We start from the raw sequence: 16,812 nt of genomic DNA, 5'->3' as shown, positions 1-16,812 counted from the left end.
CACAGATAACTGCCCAGCCGACCTGTTTAGAGTGACCCGTTCCTTACTTAACCAAGGAACTGGGAAAGATCCTTTGCAGGGTAGGATTGAAGAATTTGTTCAGTATCTGCAAGATAAAATTGCTCAGATCTGGACAGGCTTGGACTCTGACTGGGTAGATTTGGGTGAATCGACGGGGATGAATCTTGTGGAGACTATCTGGGATGAGTTTGACCCTGTGACCCCTGAGGGCATGGACAGGATTATGGGGAGACTCAGTGCTGCCACTTGTGTGTTGGACCCGTGTCCCTCTTGGTTAATTTTGGCTTCCCGGGAGGTGACACGAGGCTATCTCCAGGCGATTACCAACACTTCATTGAGAGAGGGGTTCTTTCCCACTGCCTTGAAAGAGGCGGCGGTGAGGCCCCTCCTTAAGAAGCTTTCCCTGGACCCAGCTTCTTTAGCCAACTATCATCCAGTCTCCAACCTTCGCTTTGTAGTAAAGGTTGTCAAGAGTGTGGTAGTTGCATGAAGCTGCCTACCTGGATCCGTTTCAGTCAGGTTTCAGGCCCGGGTACAGCACGGAGATGGCATTGGTCACATTGGTTGATGATCTCTGGTGGGCCCGGGACAGGGGCTGCTCCTCTGTCCTAGTCCTATTAGACCTCTCGGTGGTTTTTGATACCATCGACCATAGTATCCTACTGCGACGACTCGGGGGGGGTGTTAGGAGTGGGGGGCACCATTTTATGGTGGTTCTCCTCCTATCTGTTGGATCGGTCGCAGTTCGTGTTGACTGGAGGACCGAGATCGACCCCGAGGCGCGTCACTTTTGGGGTGCCCCAGGGGTCGGTTCGCTCACCCCTCCTGTTCAATGAAACTGCTGGGCGAGACCATCCGTGGTTTTGGGATATGGTATCATCAATATGCTGATGGTACCCAACTTTTCATCTCTACCCCAAGCCACCCAAACGATGTCCTCGACATGATGTCCCAATGCCTGGAGGCTGTACAGATCTGGATGGGGAGGAATGGGCTCAAGCTCAATCCCTCCAAGACTGAGTGGCTGTGGTTTCCGTCATCCCGATTTGTGCATCTTGTTCCATCTTTAATGATAGGGGGAGAAATTTTAGCCCCCTCAGAGAGGGCCCACAATCTGGGAGTCCTCCTGGATACGCAGCTTAGTTTAGAAGAACATGTGATGGCCGTGAGCAGGGGGGCCTTTTACCTGGTTCGCCTGGTACATCAGTTGCACCCCTTTCTGGATCAGGATGCTCTGTGCACAGTCACTCATGCTCTCGTCCTTTCTCGCCTGGACTACTGCAACGCTCTCTTCATGGGGCTGCCCTTGAAGAGCACCTGGAGGCTTCAGCTGGTCCAGAATGCGGCTGCATGGGTTATCATGGGGGTACCTAGGTGCTCCCATGTTACACCCCTTTTAGGCGGCCCGCGCTGGTTGCCGGTTGTTTTCCGGGTGCGATTCAAGGTACTAATTATGACCTTTAAAGCGCTCCATGGCTTAGGCCCAGGGTACCTGCGAGACTACCTACTGCCACCAGTAGCCTCCCACCACCCAGTGCGATTCCACAGAGATGGCCTCCTCAGGTGCTGTCGGCCAGACAGTGTCAGCTAGCGACCCCCAGGGGGAGACCCTTCTCTGTGGGAGCATCTTCCCTCTGGAATGAGCTGCCCCCGGAGCTTCATATAATCCCTGACCTCCGGTCCTTCCAACGCACCCTAAAAAGTTGGCTTTTCCAGCAAGCTGGCCTGGCCTGAACAGAATAAAATAAATGATAATTTAATTGTTAATTTTAATCTAATTTTTAAAATTGTATTGTTAATATTAATTGGGTTTGTTTTTGGATACTTTATTTAATTTCCTTTTTAACTTTTGTAATATGTGTTTTTTTAATGTTGTACGCCGCCCTGAGTCGTTTGGGAGAAGGGCGGCATATAAATCCAACAAACAAACAAACACTTGATGGGAAGGTATTACTCGTGAAGGTAAGATTCATGACTGGGGATTCTTCAGGAATAGCAAGTCAAGGCTTAGACTTATATACCACTTCACAGAGCTTTATAGCAGTTTACAGAGTTGGCATATTGCCCCCAACAATCTAATTCATAAAGCCTTACATAATTTGGTGCCTAGTTATTTGCAAAACTGCATTCCCTCACTGGAATGAGTCTGATCATCTTGATTTACCAGAAAAAAACTACTGGTAATACAGTAGTTAGGGAATTTAGGGGAGTGAGGGTGAAAAAGCATGATTATGCTACTTTTCATGGTTGCACCAGCTGTTTGGAATGTTGTCCCAATGGAAATCTGGTTAGCTTTCACTCTGCTTACCTTCCAGAAGCACCTCAGTTTCCTGGTTTATGTAGTTTAGTTTAATTCATTTCATAGCATTACTAATTTTCCAGTAGTATTTGTGTACTTTTTATTTATTTATATTGTTTTTTTATTGCATATTTGTTTATTATTTCTTATATGCAGGTATCTTATCTATACATCATCAAAAGTCCTTAAGGAGTTGATGCTCTATAAATGTTGATGATGATGACAATGATGGAGGTCATCACTGCTAAAACATAGCAAAACATAATATAAACCATTTTCACTGTGAGCAAAAGAAATGGACTAATTTATTTGTTACATATGTTAAGACATTATTGGCTTTGATCCAGAATGATTAGGTAGATTTATGTGCATAATGCTCTCCAGGCATTCAAATAATCATGCTGAAACTTTGATAATAATTTATAGTAAACGCCCTTAAAGCTAACAGGATGCTGAAAAAAAGCATGGCATATTATTTCAAATGGATACTTAGAAACACATGCTTAAGGGATGGATTTGTACATAAACTGAAAAGCAGAACAGAAACTCTAGTCCACACCTATTCTATTTATGTCTTAAGCATACTTCCTAGTACTTAAATGTTACTACTTGAGTAAGCCCATAAGTAAGTCTCGATTTTTGTACATTGAATTACAATCTTAGAATATTTTAGAGGATTTATCCATTTTTCTGGATAAATCCAATGAATGAAGGAATGGCACAAAGATTTGAAAGAATATGAATAAGCTAATGGAAATCAATGGATGATGGAATCTAAAACCTATTTTTAATAGTTACCTAATGATAGATTTTATTTTTAACTTCTTCAATTGATATGAGGACTAATGCCTATATTATCTATATCTAGATTAAATTCTTTGTATCAACAGTAAAATATGAACAGAAGCATAAAAAGAAAGGCGCTATTTTGCCACAACTCCTTAGCATTAGCTTTATTAAAATAAAGTTGACTTGCACTCAGATTGTGATAAATTTATGTGCTCTTATAGTTTTATAAAACACCAAATTTATAGCTATGAGTTTTTCAAAGTTCATGAATTTATACCATCTAAATCTCAATATCCTTCTCATACTCTCTGGATCTTTATGGAGGTAGAATTTAAAAGAAATATTTGAAAGAGATGCCCTTGCTTACCCTCTCTCTTTGGGTGTCCCGCAGCTCCTGAAGGAAGTCCTTCAAAGCATCTCGAACTACTTCTGGATCAATTTCACTTGTGGTTTGCTCACTCCTGAGGGGAGAGGTTTGACGAAATGGTGAATGGGAACGGCTCCTCTCAGGTGATCCAGTGCGAGATGCAGGTGTTTGGCGTCCACTGGTTCCTATAAAAAACCCAAATACTTGCTTGGTCTCAACCAACAGTCAAGGTTGAAATCGATTTCCAGAAGAAAAGACTTCAATGACTACATGATATAGGATTTATTCATTTGTTTAGTTAATAAGGATATCTAACAGATCATATATTTTTATTGGTAGGAGTTTTTTGTTGCCTAAGGAGAGGATATTATCATAATTAGCTACCTACATCTTCTCAGATGGCTGTACCTTCACTGTCCATAAAGCTTTCAAACTGCCTCTCAGCTATGATGTTTCTTTTTGGCTAAGGTCTATGAGATAAGTAGCTATTAAATACATAGTTTTGATTAGTATGCTTTTCAAATTCTGCCTTTGTAGTTTGTAAATCATGAATTATGGATTAGCCACTAATCAACTATGTATTTATTCAATAAATCATATTTTAAAGCTTTAATTATACAATATAAAGACTGACCCTTAGAATGTTTCATTTCCAAGAATCAAAATATAGCAATTTTCAAGTTGTTTGCTTGTTTATTTCATTAAATTAATGAATCTATTATAGCTGCCTACTCCAACAGATTCTGAGTGACTAATCTTCATAGCAGTGAAAAGAATTTAAAAATAACCTTTGACTGGAGAGGAGGATCGTTGGGGAGATGGACTCCGGCTTCCAAGTCCCAGTGTGCGACGGAGAGTGGAGTGGAGTGCCACTAACTTCAGTTCAACCTCCCTCTTGGCTGTTTCAGTTTTGGCTAGTTCTGTTTCTAAACCATGGATGCATCCCTCACAGGTGCTGAGGCGCAACTGGAGACTCTCGTTTGTCCTGCTTGCTTCCTGAAGCTTCACTTCCAGGCTATGGAGTTCATCCTTCCACTTCTTCTCCTTGATGCAACTCTCTGCAAAGCTGTGCTTTAAATCCTGCTCTTGAAGTTGGGACTTTACCTCTGCAGAAGACAGCTTCTTCTGCAAGTTCAGCACCTGGAAGGAAACAAAGTCATGAGGGCAATGTCTACATGGAGGAGAGATTCCAGAAAATTGCAGAGTTGTGGTTTAGATAGGGAAATGAGGAAGAAAATTCTGAAAAAAAAAATAGTGGAATATTATTTATTAGCATACAGTATTGTTAAGAAAATTGCATGGATGGGCCTTGAGTCTTTTTCTGCCATCAATTTTCTATGTTTCTAAGTCACCAAGTCAACCTCAACTTACACTTCACCTTCACTACACATAAAAATACTATATTGCTATATGTATTGGTCTTCACATTTATATCCTTATCCCATTAAATATGCAGTTTATACCACATCTTATCTCCATTACACTCTTTCATAAAATGCTGCCTTCTTTCGCTATCAACCTCCTCTTCAATTCTTCTTCATTAAATAATCATTCTTTGTTATTATGCCATTGTTACCTCCTTGTGAGCAGAATCATGGCCAATCTCTAGAGTGGATATCTTCTGTTTGAGATCCAGGACCTCTTTGCTGTTCTGCTGGTCCTGTTGTTCTTTTTGCAGCAACTGATGTTGTAATTCAGTGACTTCCTGGGTTTTCTTGCTGTTCTTGCTCTCCAGAGATTTTACCTGTGCAGGAAGAATTTGAATGTAGATAGTCTTCAATACAGAATACATGCCCCAAATTCCCAAACTACATGTGGACTCTTCTGCATAAGAGAAGTATTGCCATAATTGGTAACTCCTTCTAATTGCCATGATTGACTGTATCTTTGGAATTTCCAATCATAGGAAGCCTAATGGAAAACTAACAGATTATTCAGCAAGAACATGCTGCCTATTTGTTGTATATCTATCATGATATCAGGAAGGCCCAAAAAGGAAAAGAAGTTCTAGGGATGAACTACATCATAATTGAAGAGAAAGTCATTACATGCAAACATGATATCAGGATAATTTCCATTTGATTTTCAAATAATAGCAATAAGTACATTTGGGATGGTGCTACTGCAGTTGCTACAGTTCACTCTACTTAGGTATCAATCTCAGGAGTTAACAGTAATGCCAAATGATCTTGCATGCATCCTTCCTAACCTCCATTGATCAGGTCAAGTGTTTCTCTCCATTAACCTGTTACATTCTTGGACCTGAATTGAACAACGAGAAAGTCTGTTTGTAAGCTACCTCTCTGCGCAGCTCCTGAAGCTCCCTTCTGGCTTCCATGTGTGCCTTCTCTACTTCCCGTAGATTTACTCGGAGCTCTCCCACCTCTACCTCAACTGCGGCTTTTGCTTCTTCCAGAATGGCAATCTTCTGTTCGCGTTCTTCCTTGATTCTCTGCAGTCTACAAGAGGTCAAGTGTTTATTATCAGTCATCTCTAAAAACACTATGTCTGTTCCATCAATGTGTATAAGCTTCTTCTCCCAGCCTGACACTGTGCCAAGTCTGCTGACCTGAGCTTCTCATTCTCTGTTTTTTTGACAGCTGCTCTGAGGTCAGCATTGGACTTCTGAAGTGCTTCCTTTTCTCTGCTCTCATCTGCTACAGCCATGTGAAATTCCAGTAGCTCTTTTTGTCGCTGATCACAAGCCTCTTCTGATTCCTGCAGTCTCTGCTGAAGCTCAGTGAGTTCTTTGTGAACATCTTCATAGGTATCTTCTGCCAACCGTAGTTGGACTTTGAGCTGTTCTGCCTTTAAGAAAAAGCTACATCAATTTTAAAACACTTTGGAAAATAACCCTAATGACTTCAAGGGGATTTACTCCAGGGGAATTGATATTGGTGTACTTCCAGGGTGAGGTTGGAGGCAAAACACACAATTAAAGGCACCATGCACGTGTTATTAGGCATCTACTATTCAGAAATAAGTCCTATCATTCAGGGGTGGGTTCTGGCTGCCGCTACTGCTGGTTTGCTCAGGGATGCACTGCGCCAATGCTTGATGTGCACCGCACACGCATGCGCAGTGCAACAAAAATTGCTCTGCACATGCGCAGAAGGCAAAAACAAGATGGTGGCACCTATGGCACCGCCGAGATAACCGTTTCGGGGACATGGCAGGCCTGGGTTGCTGCCGGTTCCAGCAACACAGGCCACCAAGTTACTACCTGTTCAACCGAACCGGTAGGAACCCACCTCTGCTATCATTATACGGTTCATGGGGTCCTTGGTGCTCTCTAAGCTTGGTGCTTTCTTGTAGATGTTTCATTACTAAACAAGGTAACATTATCAGTGCTAGGATGGACTAGGAATAGCACCAGTGATGGGTTCCGACCAGTATGCCCCAGTATGGGCATACTGGTGCCTGTCAGGAGCACAAGGTACTGTTCTGGTACAGTGCTTCGGAGAGTCCACCCACCTGCCTGTGCTCTTTACAGGTATTTGAAGATTTCGGGGCTTCCACACAGGCACAAGGAGCATACAGTGCCTGCACAACGCTCCGCTGGAGTGTCGTGGTTGATAAGTATGCACATGTGCACTGTACGCGCATGCGCTGCATGCGTTCATGTGATGGGCACCCAGCCCCGTTGCACTGTACTAAGTGCAATGGGATCTGGAACCCACCACTGACTAGCACTGATGATGTTACCTAGTTGATAATGAAAAATCTGCAAGAAAACAATCAAGCTCAGAAAGTAGCAAGGACTCAACTTTTCAACCCTGAACCACAAAAATTCTCTTCTATTTGTATCATATGGTCAGTATGCAGTGGATTGTAGTCTCGGTTGATTGATTAAAACGTGCAGATGAAAATTTGATCTCTAGAGGGAAAGGCATACATCTGCAATTGAGTACAATTTGCCCCTGCTGGATGCCCTCCAACTACATTGAACGTTTTATTTATCTATATTTTAACAAAGTAAGTATTTAAAATGCAAGTTTTGGGGAAATATAGTCTTACTCTAAAGCCTAACACAGAACTGGTAATGAATATTAACTAAAGGGGAAAGTAGCAATAAAAAATCCTATAATCTACATATACTAGAACTATCTATGTCTACTAAGAAGAAAGGTGTTCAGTAGGACTTACTTTTGAATGTTAAGTTTATACTGTAGAATTTTACTGACTTCCTTTTTAAGTGAGAAATATATATCACTGTCTGAAATATTAGACAAAATTTTCTAATGAAAATTTGACCTACCTTTCATATTATTACTAAGGTAGCTTGTGGCTAATAATTTTGTCAGGCGAGTAATATTAATGGATAGTAATGTTGTCTTATGGAAGCTGGTTGTTAAAAGATGGTTTCCTGATACAAATCTCCTTCTAAACTGACATACTTTCTTGTGCATCCCCCACACTGGCAAAGATAATATCAGTTAGAGCAGTTCATTAAAAGAACAAATGAATCTGGTTTTGGAAAACTAAGAGAGAGGGGGGGAAGGGAGGGAGGAAGGGAGGGAGGGAAGGAAGGATAGAATGAGGGAAAATTCTGGTCTTGAGGAGTAACAATAACCATGACGAATAGGGTTGGTTTAAGAAAGACTGGCTTTTCTGTTTCATATACTCTACACTGAGAAACTTTGTATGTTTATATTAAGGGAATTACATTGATTGCTTAAAGTGCAGTCAGTTTTTGTTATTCATGATAATAAAGTTGAGAGTCCCTTGAACTGCAAGGCGATCAAATTGGTCAGTCCTAGAGGAAATCAATCCTGACTGCTCTTTAGAAGGCCAGATCCTGAAGATGAAACTTAAATACTTTCACCATTTAATGAGAAGGAAGGACTCGCTGGAGAAGAGCCTAATGCTGGGAACAATTGAGGGCAAAAGAAGAAGGGGACGACAGAGAATGAGGTGGATAGATGGAGTCACTGAAGCAGGAGATGGGAGCCTGAATGGACTCTAGAGGATGGTAGAGGACAGGAAAGCCTGGAGGAATGTTGTCCATGGGGTCGGGATGGGTCAGACACAACTTCGCAATAACAACAACAAAGTTGCTGTGAGTTCTGAATTAGCAAATACCAAACTATTGATCATAAGAGAAACACAGGATCCAGAAGGCAGAGTGTCACCTTGTTCAACCTTAGCTGGAAATGTGCACATTGAGTGACTCATTTTTTTTTTGCCACTCTGCATATATCTGTGAACGACCATGATGGTGTTCTGAGTATTGATTTTGGGGTAACAAATACAGTTAAGCAAGTAAGTGTATTTGTAAATACAGAATCTTCAAATAGTGACGATTGTCTGTATCTTCTCTGCGGGGAATTCTATTGCAAAAATATAGCAATCTTCTTCAACTTGATGTGGTCTACAGTGTCCTTGAAACTTTCCTTCTCCCTGATTTCTTTCCCACTCTTGAATGACATAAAAGATGACTAATTCCACCTTGTCTGCAAGAGAGGATGGAGTTTACCAACAAAGGATGTTACAGCAAAAGATTGGGAGAAACAACAGCAGTAAAAATGGAAGATCAATTTTGAAGTATCTGAAATGGCAACATGAAATTCCTAGATTAAACCGGTAGCAGAGCATATGTACCATTTGAACTTCAGCTGGACAGACACAGAAGCATCTTAGCTTAACAGCTTTCCCATGAACTACAGTGTGAATTAAAATGGAGAAGAAAGAATGGTCTGGATTTTATTCAGCCTTCTTTGGAAAGCTGTGCTTGTTTGTGCAATGCCCTTTGCCCTGTGTATTTTTGAGAAAGGGTAGGAGAATTCTATAAGAACCCCAATGTCCTATATTTTTCTTTTCAGCTTTCTCTTTCTTTCTTTCTTTCTTTCTTTCTTTCTTTCTTTCTTTCTTTCTTTCTTTCTTTCTTTCTTTCTCTCTCTCTCTCTCTCTCTCTCTCTCTCTCTCTTTCTTTCTTTTTAATTCTTTTTACTCTGAAAAGCTCTAACATTATCCAGATCCTCCCTGTTGGCCTGGCTCATTCCAACCAGCTCTGTGTTATTGTTGTTCTGTTTTTGAGAAGGATTAGGGTGAGACCCTTTTTCTACCAGCCCCCACCCACATATGGGATCCACAAATGCACTCAGCATTTTTCTGCTGAGCTCAATAGAAATTCACGAAGAAAGGTCAGTGACCAAAGAGAAGGGCGATCCATCATAAAATAAACTGTTTTTATTCCCCAGGATAAGGAGAGGGGGTTTGCAGGGGGTGGGACTGAAAAGAAAATACAAAACTCCCCCCCTCTTCATACATTCACTCCTTCCTGGCTAATTCCTCTCTTGTGTTTTCTCCTTCACAAAAATATTGCAGTTAAGCTCATAATGAAATTATTATAATTATATATTGACTAACATTTATAAACAGCCTCTTTTGAAATCATGCTTGGGTTGCCAGGCCTCCAGCTGAGGCTTAGACACATGGAAGAAGGATGGAAGAAAAAGACATATGTTTGTGTGGTAGTGGTATGTCCGTGGGTAGGAGTGAGCATGCATTGAAGTGTGACTCCACATGCTTATGGTACATAATCTGTGAATTCAAATAATTAAGTTCACATAAAAAGAACAGATATGCACATGAGAATCTTGAACAACAATGTCTAGGTGAGCAACAGACAGATACATGCTACTGGCGGCTTGCCAAGATGGACTGCCGTGTTTAAAGGTGGTTGTGTGGAGTGTGCATGCACAGAAGAGTCCGTGTCAGTGTTCTTGTACATATGGGAAGGCAGCTCTGTTCAACTCAATGCTGACTTCCTCAAGTTAAAAGGCTGTGAAAATGTTATGGTTCCCATGGTGATAAGTAGGTCAATGCTGGCGCCTGTGAGGATTTTGCTCTGTGTTTCTTTGCCCTCGGCTTGTTATATTAGTGCCTCAACTTATTTCTCCCCCTCCCCTCTCCCTCTCCCTCTTTCTTTCCCGTGCTGTTGTCTCTGTTCCCATCCCGTGTTAGTCTTTCTCTGCCCATCCTGCCTCCATCTCTGAAGATCTTCCTCACCCCCTTCGCCCCATCCCCATTTCTTCTGCCCTCCCTGCCCTCTGAAACAACCCTCTTCTCTTGCTTGTGTGGTCCCTCCTGGGGCTGGACTTTGAAATCTGTTGAAAGGAGGCCATTTTTTGCCAAAATAAACAGCCTGTCATGTTAAATTACTCTCTCTTCCTCTTTTATGTCCTTTAATTTTCTATTTCCCCCTCACCCCAGTCCCTTTCTTTCTCTTTCCTCCCTCAGGCTGGGGTCATTTTTGTTCTGCGTTCTCAGTTTGTAAAGAAGTAGAACCCTGGAAACATCTGGCAGTGGGTGAGGGTTACCATCTGGGGAGGTTTTTCAGAGTTGCAGATATTTGGAAGAATGTAAAAAAAAAAAAAACCTCACTCTCTAGAGTTGGATATTAAAAAGAGGGGACATGACAGGGTGGGCAGTGATTTCTGCTTCCAATTTAACCAATGGCAAGTCGGTGTTGGAACTGGAGTAAAGGCACTGACTAGCTGGATGAGTGCCAATTTATCTAGCCAATACCCATCTTGGGAACACATTGGATACTCCACATGCTCTGCAGGAGGCCACATCCATCCGGAATACAGGCAGATGACAGCTTTTCAACAAGTTCAACGTGCTATGATAAAAGCCCCTGGGTCTAAGCTCATCCAGGGAACAACACGGCACCATTTGTATAATCATTTCCATTCCCCAAACCCTCAAAGACATTGTGAAACTGACCTATAATAATTTCAAGTTCTGCTGTCCTGGAAACCCAGAGAATATGCTAGAGAAAAGAGCTGGGTAAGAATTTTCTGCAAAGGGGGAAACAGACTGCTCAGCAGTTCTTCAGGAAAAGTTCCACTGCAGTTTCAAATTCAGCCCAGCAAATTCAGGAATAGTTTGATTCTGCTCTTGGACATAGCTGAAGCCCTTTTAGAGAGGTTTGCAGGGTTTCAAAGCTTGCTAAATTTGTTTGCCTAGATGTGGCAGTGTTATGAATTTATATCACATTAGAACCTCCTCCTTAATCATATTACTCATTTGAAAAATGATGCATCTCCAACACCGATTTCTTAAAATGTTTTGTCAGGTGTTTCTGCTAACATTTAGCAATCTTAACGTCTATGGAAACAGAAGACTTTAGATTTTAAATCTGTTTATATTCCCAGCTTGCACTGATAGCCCTTGTTGACAAATGGATACACAATCCACTTTCGGGGACCAATATTCAACAAGGATAGAGAAGAAATGGCCAGAAATGACAGGTAAAGAGGCATACATACCTCCCGTCCACTGAGTTCCTTCTCTCTTGCCAGCTCCTTTATATGTTCATTTAGGCGTTTGGCCTCTTTCTGGTGTGCAGCAATTGCATCTTCAAATTGTGCCTGGAAGCTCTGTAGCTCTTTGTTGATGCTGGTAATTGTGTTCTGTAATGAGGACAACACAGGAAAAGGTTCTGTAATGAGGACAACACAGGAAAAGGTATGGCATGAGCTAGCTTTGCTGTCAGTGTTCCAAATACCATGCAGAATTAAATCAGAGTCGAAAGCAAAACTATGCTTAAAGTTCCAATTTAATAAGACAGGCATGTTGGCATTGTGCTGTGGGATTCCAACTCTGGAAGTTACATCAGAATCCCACCCAGTTAAAAGTTCACGGCCGCGCGAGCAATCGTGGGTGCACCTTGGTACACCCACATAACACCTATCCTCTGCGAGCTGCGCTGGCTACCTGTCGATCTCCGGGTGCGCTTCAAGGTGCTACTTACCACCCATAAAGCCCTTCATGGTAGTGGATCTGGATACTTGAGAGACCGCCTCCTGCCAATTACCTCCTTGCGACCCATTAGATCACACAGATTAGGCCTCCTCCGAGTTCCATCTGCCAGTCAGTGTCGACTGGCAACTACGCAGAGGAGAGCCTTCTCGGGAGTAGCTCCGACCCTTTGGAACGATCTCCCCGTGGAGATTCGTACCCTCACCACCCTCCAGACCTTCCGCACAGTCCTTAAAATCTGGCTATCCCGTCAGGCCTGGGGTTAAAGAATGTAACTCACCCCCACCCGAATGGTATGAATGTTGTGCTCTATTTTTAATTATGTATCGCTCTTATGTGTTATTGTTTGTTATTGTTTGTATTCCCCCTCCCCATGAGTTGTGAGCCGCCCTGAGTCCCCCCAGGGAAAAGGGTGGCCTATAAATAAATTTCAAATACAAATACAAATACAAATGATCTTGTCCCCACACCCACAGTCTATCACATGGTCCAATCTTCTTCTACCACGCTGGCGTCTACGCCCAACTGCTTCCGGTCAGGTGTGAAAGCGTGGAGACAAAGGAAGACCTTGACTTCTAGTAAAGAATGAAAAACAATACATTCCACAATCCTACTCCTTCTATTCCCCCTTCCATTGACTATACTTAAAGAAACAGCATAATGAAATAAAAGAAAGTGTGGCAGGCCAAAGTTCTAAAAGGAATATAAATGCAGGCTTGACATTTGCTTTATAGGTTCAACACAAATTTAAATAGGGTTACATTTTCCTTTAGCAACTACTTGGATTGATCTGACTCATAAGATCTCTAGAAGCATAGATTGTTAAAACCTGCAAGAGATGCATGTATCAAGTATCAGAGCAGGAAAATTGCATTACATAACTGAACTGTAAACTTTTCTTCCTTAGTGATTCACAAAATCTTCAGAATGGCTGGGGGTGGGGACTAATTTTACCTTCTGTTCCCCTGATGTTCACTTTTCCTTGAGCACAGGCCATGATTTATGTAGCCTTATCTCACTGTTTTCTATATCACAGAACTCCAGCCAATAGTAAAACATAGAGGAGAGCCAAAAGAGCTGAGACAATGCATCATTATGCCAGCAGCTTGTTCTATCACTACAGTATAAGCTGGGTTCCCTTTAAAAGTATTAGTGAGCAAAGATCCCACCCCATGCCTTTTTCAGTGACTTTGTGACAATTTTCTTAAGTACTAAAATGTGCTTTGTGCATAGAAAGTGATAGAACTATCAATCACTAGGTACAATATTTGATATTTACATCCCTTAGAAGTGCTGGTGTCACACTTAGACAAACTGTAATTATTTAAATTAAACAAGAAATTGGAATGGTGAAATCTGGCTATCCTATCCATAGTTAGTTATAGTTATAGTTATAGTTATAGTTTTATTGATTTGTATGCCGCCCACTCCCGAAGGACTCCGGGCGGCTTACAATAAAACAAGGGAGGGGGGAATAACACACAAACAACATTAAAATATACAACAATCACAATCTCCAGGGGGCTGGATATATCGAGGGCCCCCCTGGCCTGCTGGAGCAGCCAGGACTTAACAGCTTTGCGGAAGGCCGGGAGGGTAGTAAGGGTCCGGATCTCCACGGGGAGATCGTTCCAGAGGGCTGGAGCTGCAACAGAGAAGGCTCTCCCCCGGGGAGTCGCCAGCCGACATTGGCTGGCAGATGGAATCCGGAGGAGACCTAACCTGTGTGATCGAATCGGTCTATGGGAGGTGATCCATATCATGAAAGAAGCCTTATGGTCATAGAATGAAACGGCATCTGGTTTGCTAATCATTTTAATAAAGGATACTGCTCTCCAGAAATATACTGTTACTAAAGCAATTAATTTTATTTTATTTTCAGTGACAGCTTCTTTCTCTTCTTGGAAAGTAAATTCCAACATTTGAGATTGAAACACTCAAGAGTGTTTCACTTGCATATTGATAGAATAAAAGAAAAGTCCAATATCAGGCAAACACCATATACCAAAGGATACCAATGCTTTGTAAGTCAACATTTCATAAAATGTACTAATTATGTTATATAAATGTTCTAAGTTACAGATTACAATCATTCTAAGTTACAGCTATATAACCAAAGCTTGGTTAAAGTATCCATAGTGTTATGTTTGCATAGCATAACATTACTTTCAAATAACAATATCCCAAACTGTGTTATGGCTTAATGTGAAATATTAACCAACTAAAACAACCAAAATTATTTCTATTCTCTGAATGATATTTGCAACATACTGAGGTGGGGGACACTTCAAGTTGGTCTGACTTTGCCTTAGGCAGGATCTTAGATTGTCCCATTTCTTTTCCAAACAGCCCACAAATCTATTGCAGATGCCATTAAGCTTCTCTTGATCCTGTAGGCTTCAACTTGGATATCCCTCCCCCCAAGTGTGGATTTTCTCCCAGAATTCTCAGCAATGGCTACACTGACTGGGGAATCGTAGGATTTGGAATCCACATCTTTGGAAAGTTCCCAGGATCCAAAATGGGAAGGTTGCTCTAAACCTAAACCTTTGCTAACAATTTTCACCAACAGAACTTTCTATGATACTAAAGTTGCCTTCCATAATTTCAATCTTGGTTGAAAGTTTTGTTTTATTTTTGCTTTCAATTAATGATTGTATAAAACTGTATTTCATAGTCATCATATGCCAAAACTGAAAGCAAGCGATTAGATCATATAAGCTACCCTGGCTGAACACCCAGCAACACCCTGATGAAAATAAAGGCAACAGAAATCATTTGGATCTCACTAGAGTTATTGTATGATTTGAATATGTTTTGATCTCAAATAAGCTCAGGAGAAACATGAAGATTGATGAGTTGGCCCTTTGCTGCTACTAAATATCCATAATCCTATACTCAAATTACATTGTCCAAAAGTTTTGACAAACATTCAAAATATCAGTCGACTGAATTAATGCCCCTTTGTATGGGTCAGAAAAGGTGAAATAAAAATATTTCACCTATACATTTCCCTATTGCAACATTTCCCTATTGCAACTCATGGATTGGGTGTTCTTCGTCTTCTATGGATGGGATCATAGAGCAGAATTGAGACAAGCAACTTAGTCATCTAGTAAAAACTACTAATTGGAACATTTGTATCTTTTATGGGAAATGAATCCCTTGGCAAAAGAGAAAAGCCAAGATGCTGTATGGGAACTGGGAAATGTAAGCAGCAATGGGCTGCTTACAGTCTTACTTCTGCTACGTTATTATGAAATGATGTAAACTTAACTTTAAGGTATAGAGCAGTGTTTCTCAACCTTGGCAACTTGAAGATGTCCGGACCTCAACTCCCAGAATTCTGGGAGTTGAGGTTCGGACATCTTCAAGTTGCCAAGGTTGAGAAACACTGGTATAGAGTAAAGCAGTAACATACAACTTATATTTCTTGAGTAACAAAGCAAGAACTATACTCTAGAACAAGACCAGGGTCAGGATAACCAAAATATCAGTATACTATTATTTACATTATCATTGCTTTAAAAGTAATTAATTCTAGGTTAATTTGGTCAATATGATTTACTTCTCATATATTTAATATTTCCTTTCACATACATTTTAAAAATTCAGTTTAACAACACATTTTAGTGGGGCTATGGGGACTGTGATCCAAATTTTGAGGTGGGATTGGCATGTGACTTGCAACTAAAGCATCACTGGCATACAGCACAAATGGAGAGCCAGATATCCTTTAGAACTGTTGAACAATTTTGGAGAAACCTCAGTCAGCACAAGTAGCAATGAGGGATTTTGAGAGATATTTGGGAGACTTTAGAGAAAACTTCTTAAGTAAGAAGTTAAGTAAGACAATTGTGAATTAGAACCAATTACTCAGAGAAATGTTGGGCTTCCTTTCACTGGATATCTGTTAGGGATATTTTAATATGATTCCAGCATTGAGATTAGGTTGAATCTGTTGTATCAAGTTCAACTACAGCTAAATAGCCCCTTCCAATCCTATGATTCTACCTTTGGTAGCTTGGCCTACCTAGAAGAGAAGAACTGCAAAAACTAATCATTGGTTGTTCTGAAAGTGTACAGCGGGGTAATACAATTCAAAACCCACTGTATATTATAGCAGGGGTCCCCAATCGCCAGTCCATGGACCGACACCAGTCTGCGGCATGCCAGAAACCGATCCACGCAAACGAGTGAAGGCCTAATCATGGGATGCAGGCAGCATGCGAAACCATGCCCCCTCCAGTCCATGGAAAGAACCAGTCCCTGGTGCCCAAAAGGTTGTTGGCCACTGCATTATAGCATTGCAAAAGGTGAATTTCCTTCAAATTGAGTTCAACGCCTGGTAACAACCTTAACACATTCAGGCAATATTCTTGGCAACAGTATAGACATTGTTTGTTACTGCCCTCTTCCAAGATGTGTTTATCTGTCCAGTCTAGCCTACAGCCCAGGATTCCTTGAAACTCTCCTATCCAAGTTCCAATCAAAGGGATCTTCCTTAATCTCTGAGTCCAGGCAAGATTAGCTGATGCTGCTATCTACAGACTCTATAACATAAAGA

At 41.3% G+C, this 16,812-nt stretch overlaps 1 protein-coding gene across 6 annotated transcripts in view; it reads right to left on the bottom strand.

Moving 5' to 3' along the window:
- The window catches only part of CROCC2 (ciliary rootlet coiled-coil, rootletin family member 2), a 101,085-nt gene that overhangs the window by 24,133 nt on the left and 60,140 nt on the right, over window positions 1–16,812 (bottom strand). For all 6 annotated transcript variants that reach the window (XM_087725526.1, XM_087725528.1, XM_087725529.1 and 3 more), the window contains 6 exons: window positions 11,753–11,896; window positions 6,046–6,284; window positions 5,776–5,935; window positions 5,053–5,220; window positions 4,265–4,616; window positions 3,477–3,661 (listed from right to left, as the gene is read on the bottom strand). In XM_087725526.1, the coding sequence (XP_087581652.1) occupies window positions 3,477–3,661; window positions 4,265–4,616; window positions 5,053–5,220; window positions 5,776–5,935; window positions 6,046–6,284; window positions 11,753–11,896 (1,248 nt within the window). The remainder of the gene's footprint in view (window positions 1–3,476; window positions 3,662–4,264; window positions 4,617–5,052; window positions 5,221–5,775; window positions 5,936–6,045; window positions 6,285–11,752; window positions 11,897–16,812) is intronic.

Source organism: Thamnophis sirtalis, unplaced genomic scaffold, assembly GCF_051295495.1.
Source record: "Thamnophis sirtalis isolate CommonGarterSnake01/CBP01778 unplaced genomic scaffold, rThaSir2_p1.2 scaffold_11, whole genome shotgun sequence".
NCBI classification, from domain to species: domain Eukaryota; kingdom Metazoa; phylum Chordata; class Lepidosauria; order Squamata; family Natricidae; genus Thamnophis; species Thamnophis sirtalis.
This window is presented reverse-complemented; position numbering and strand designations above follow the sequence as displayed.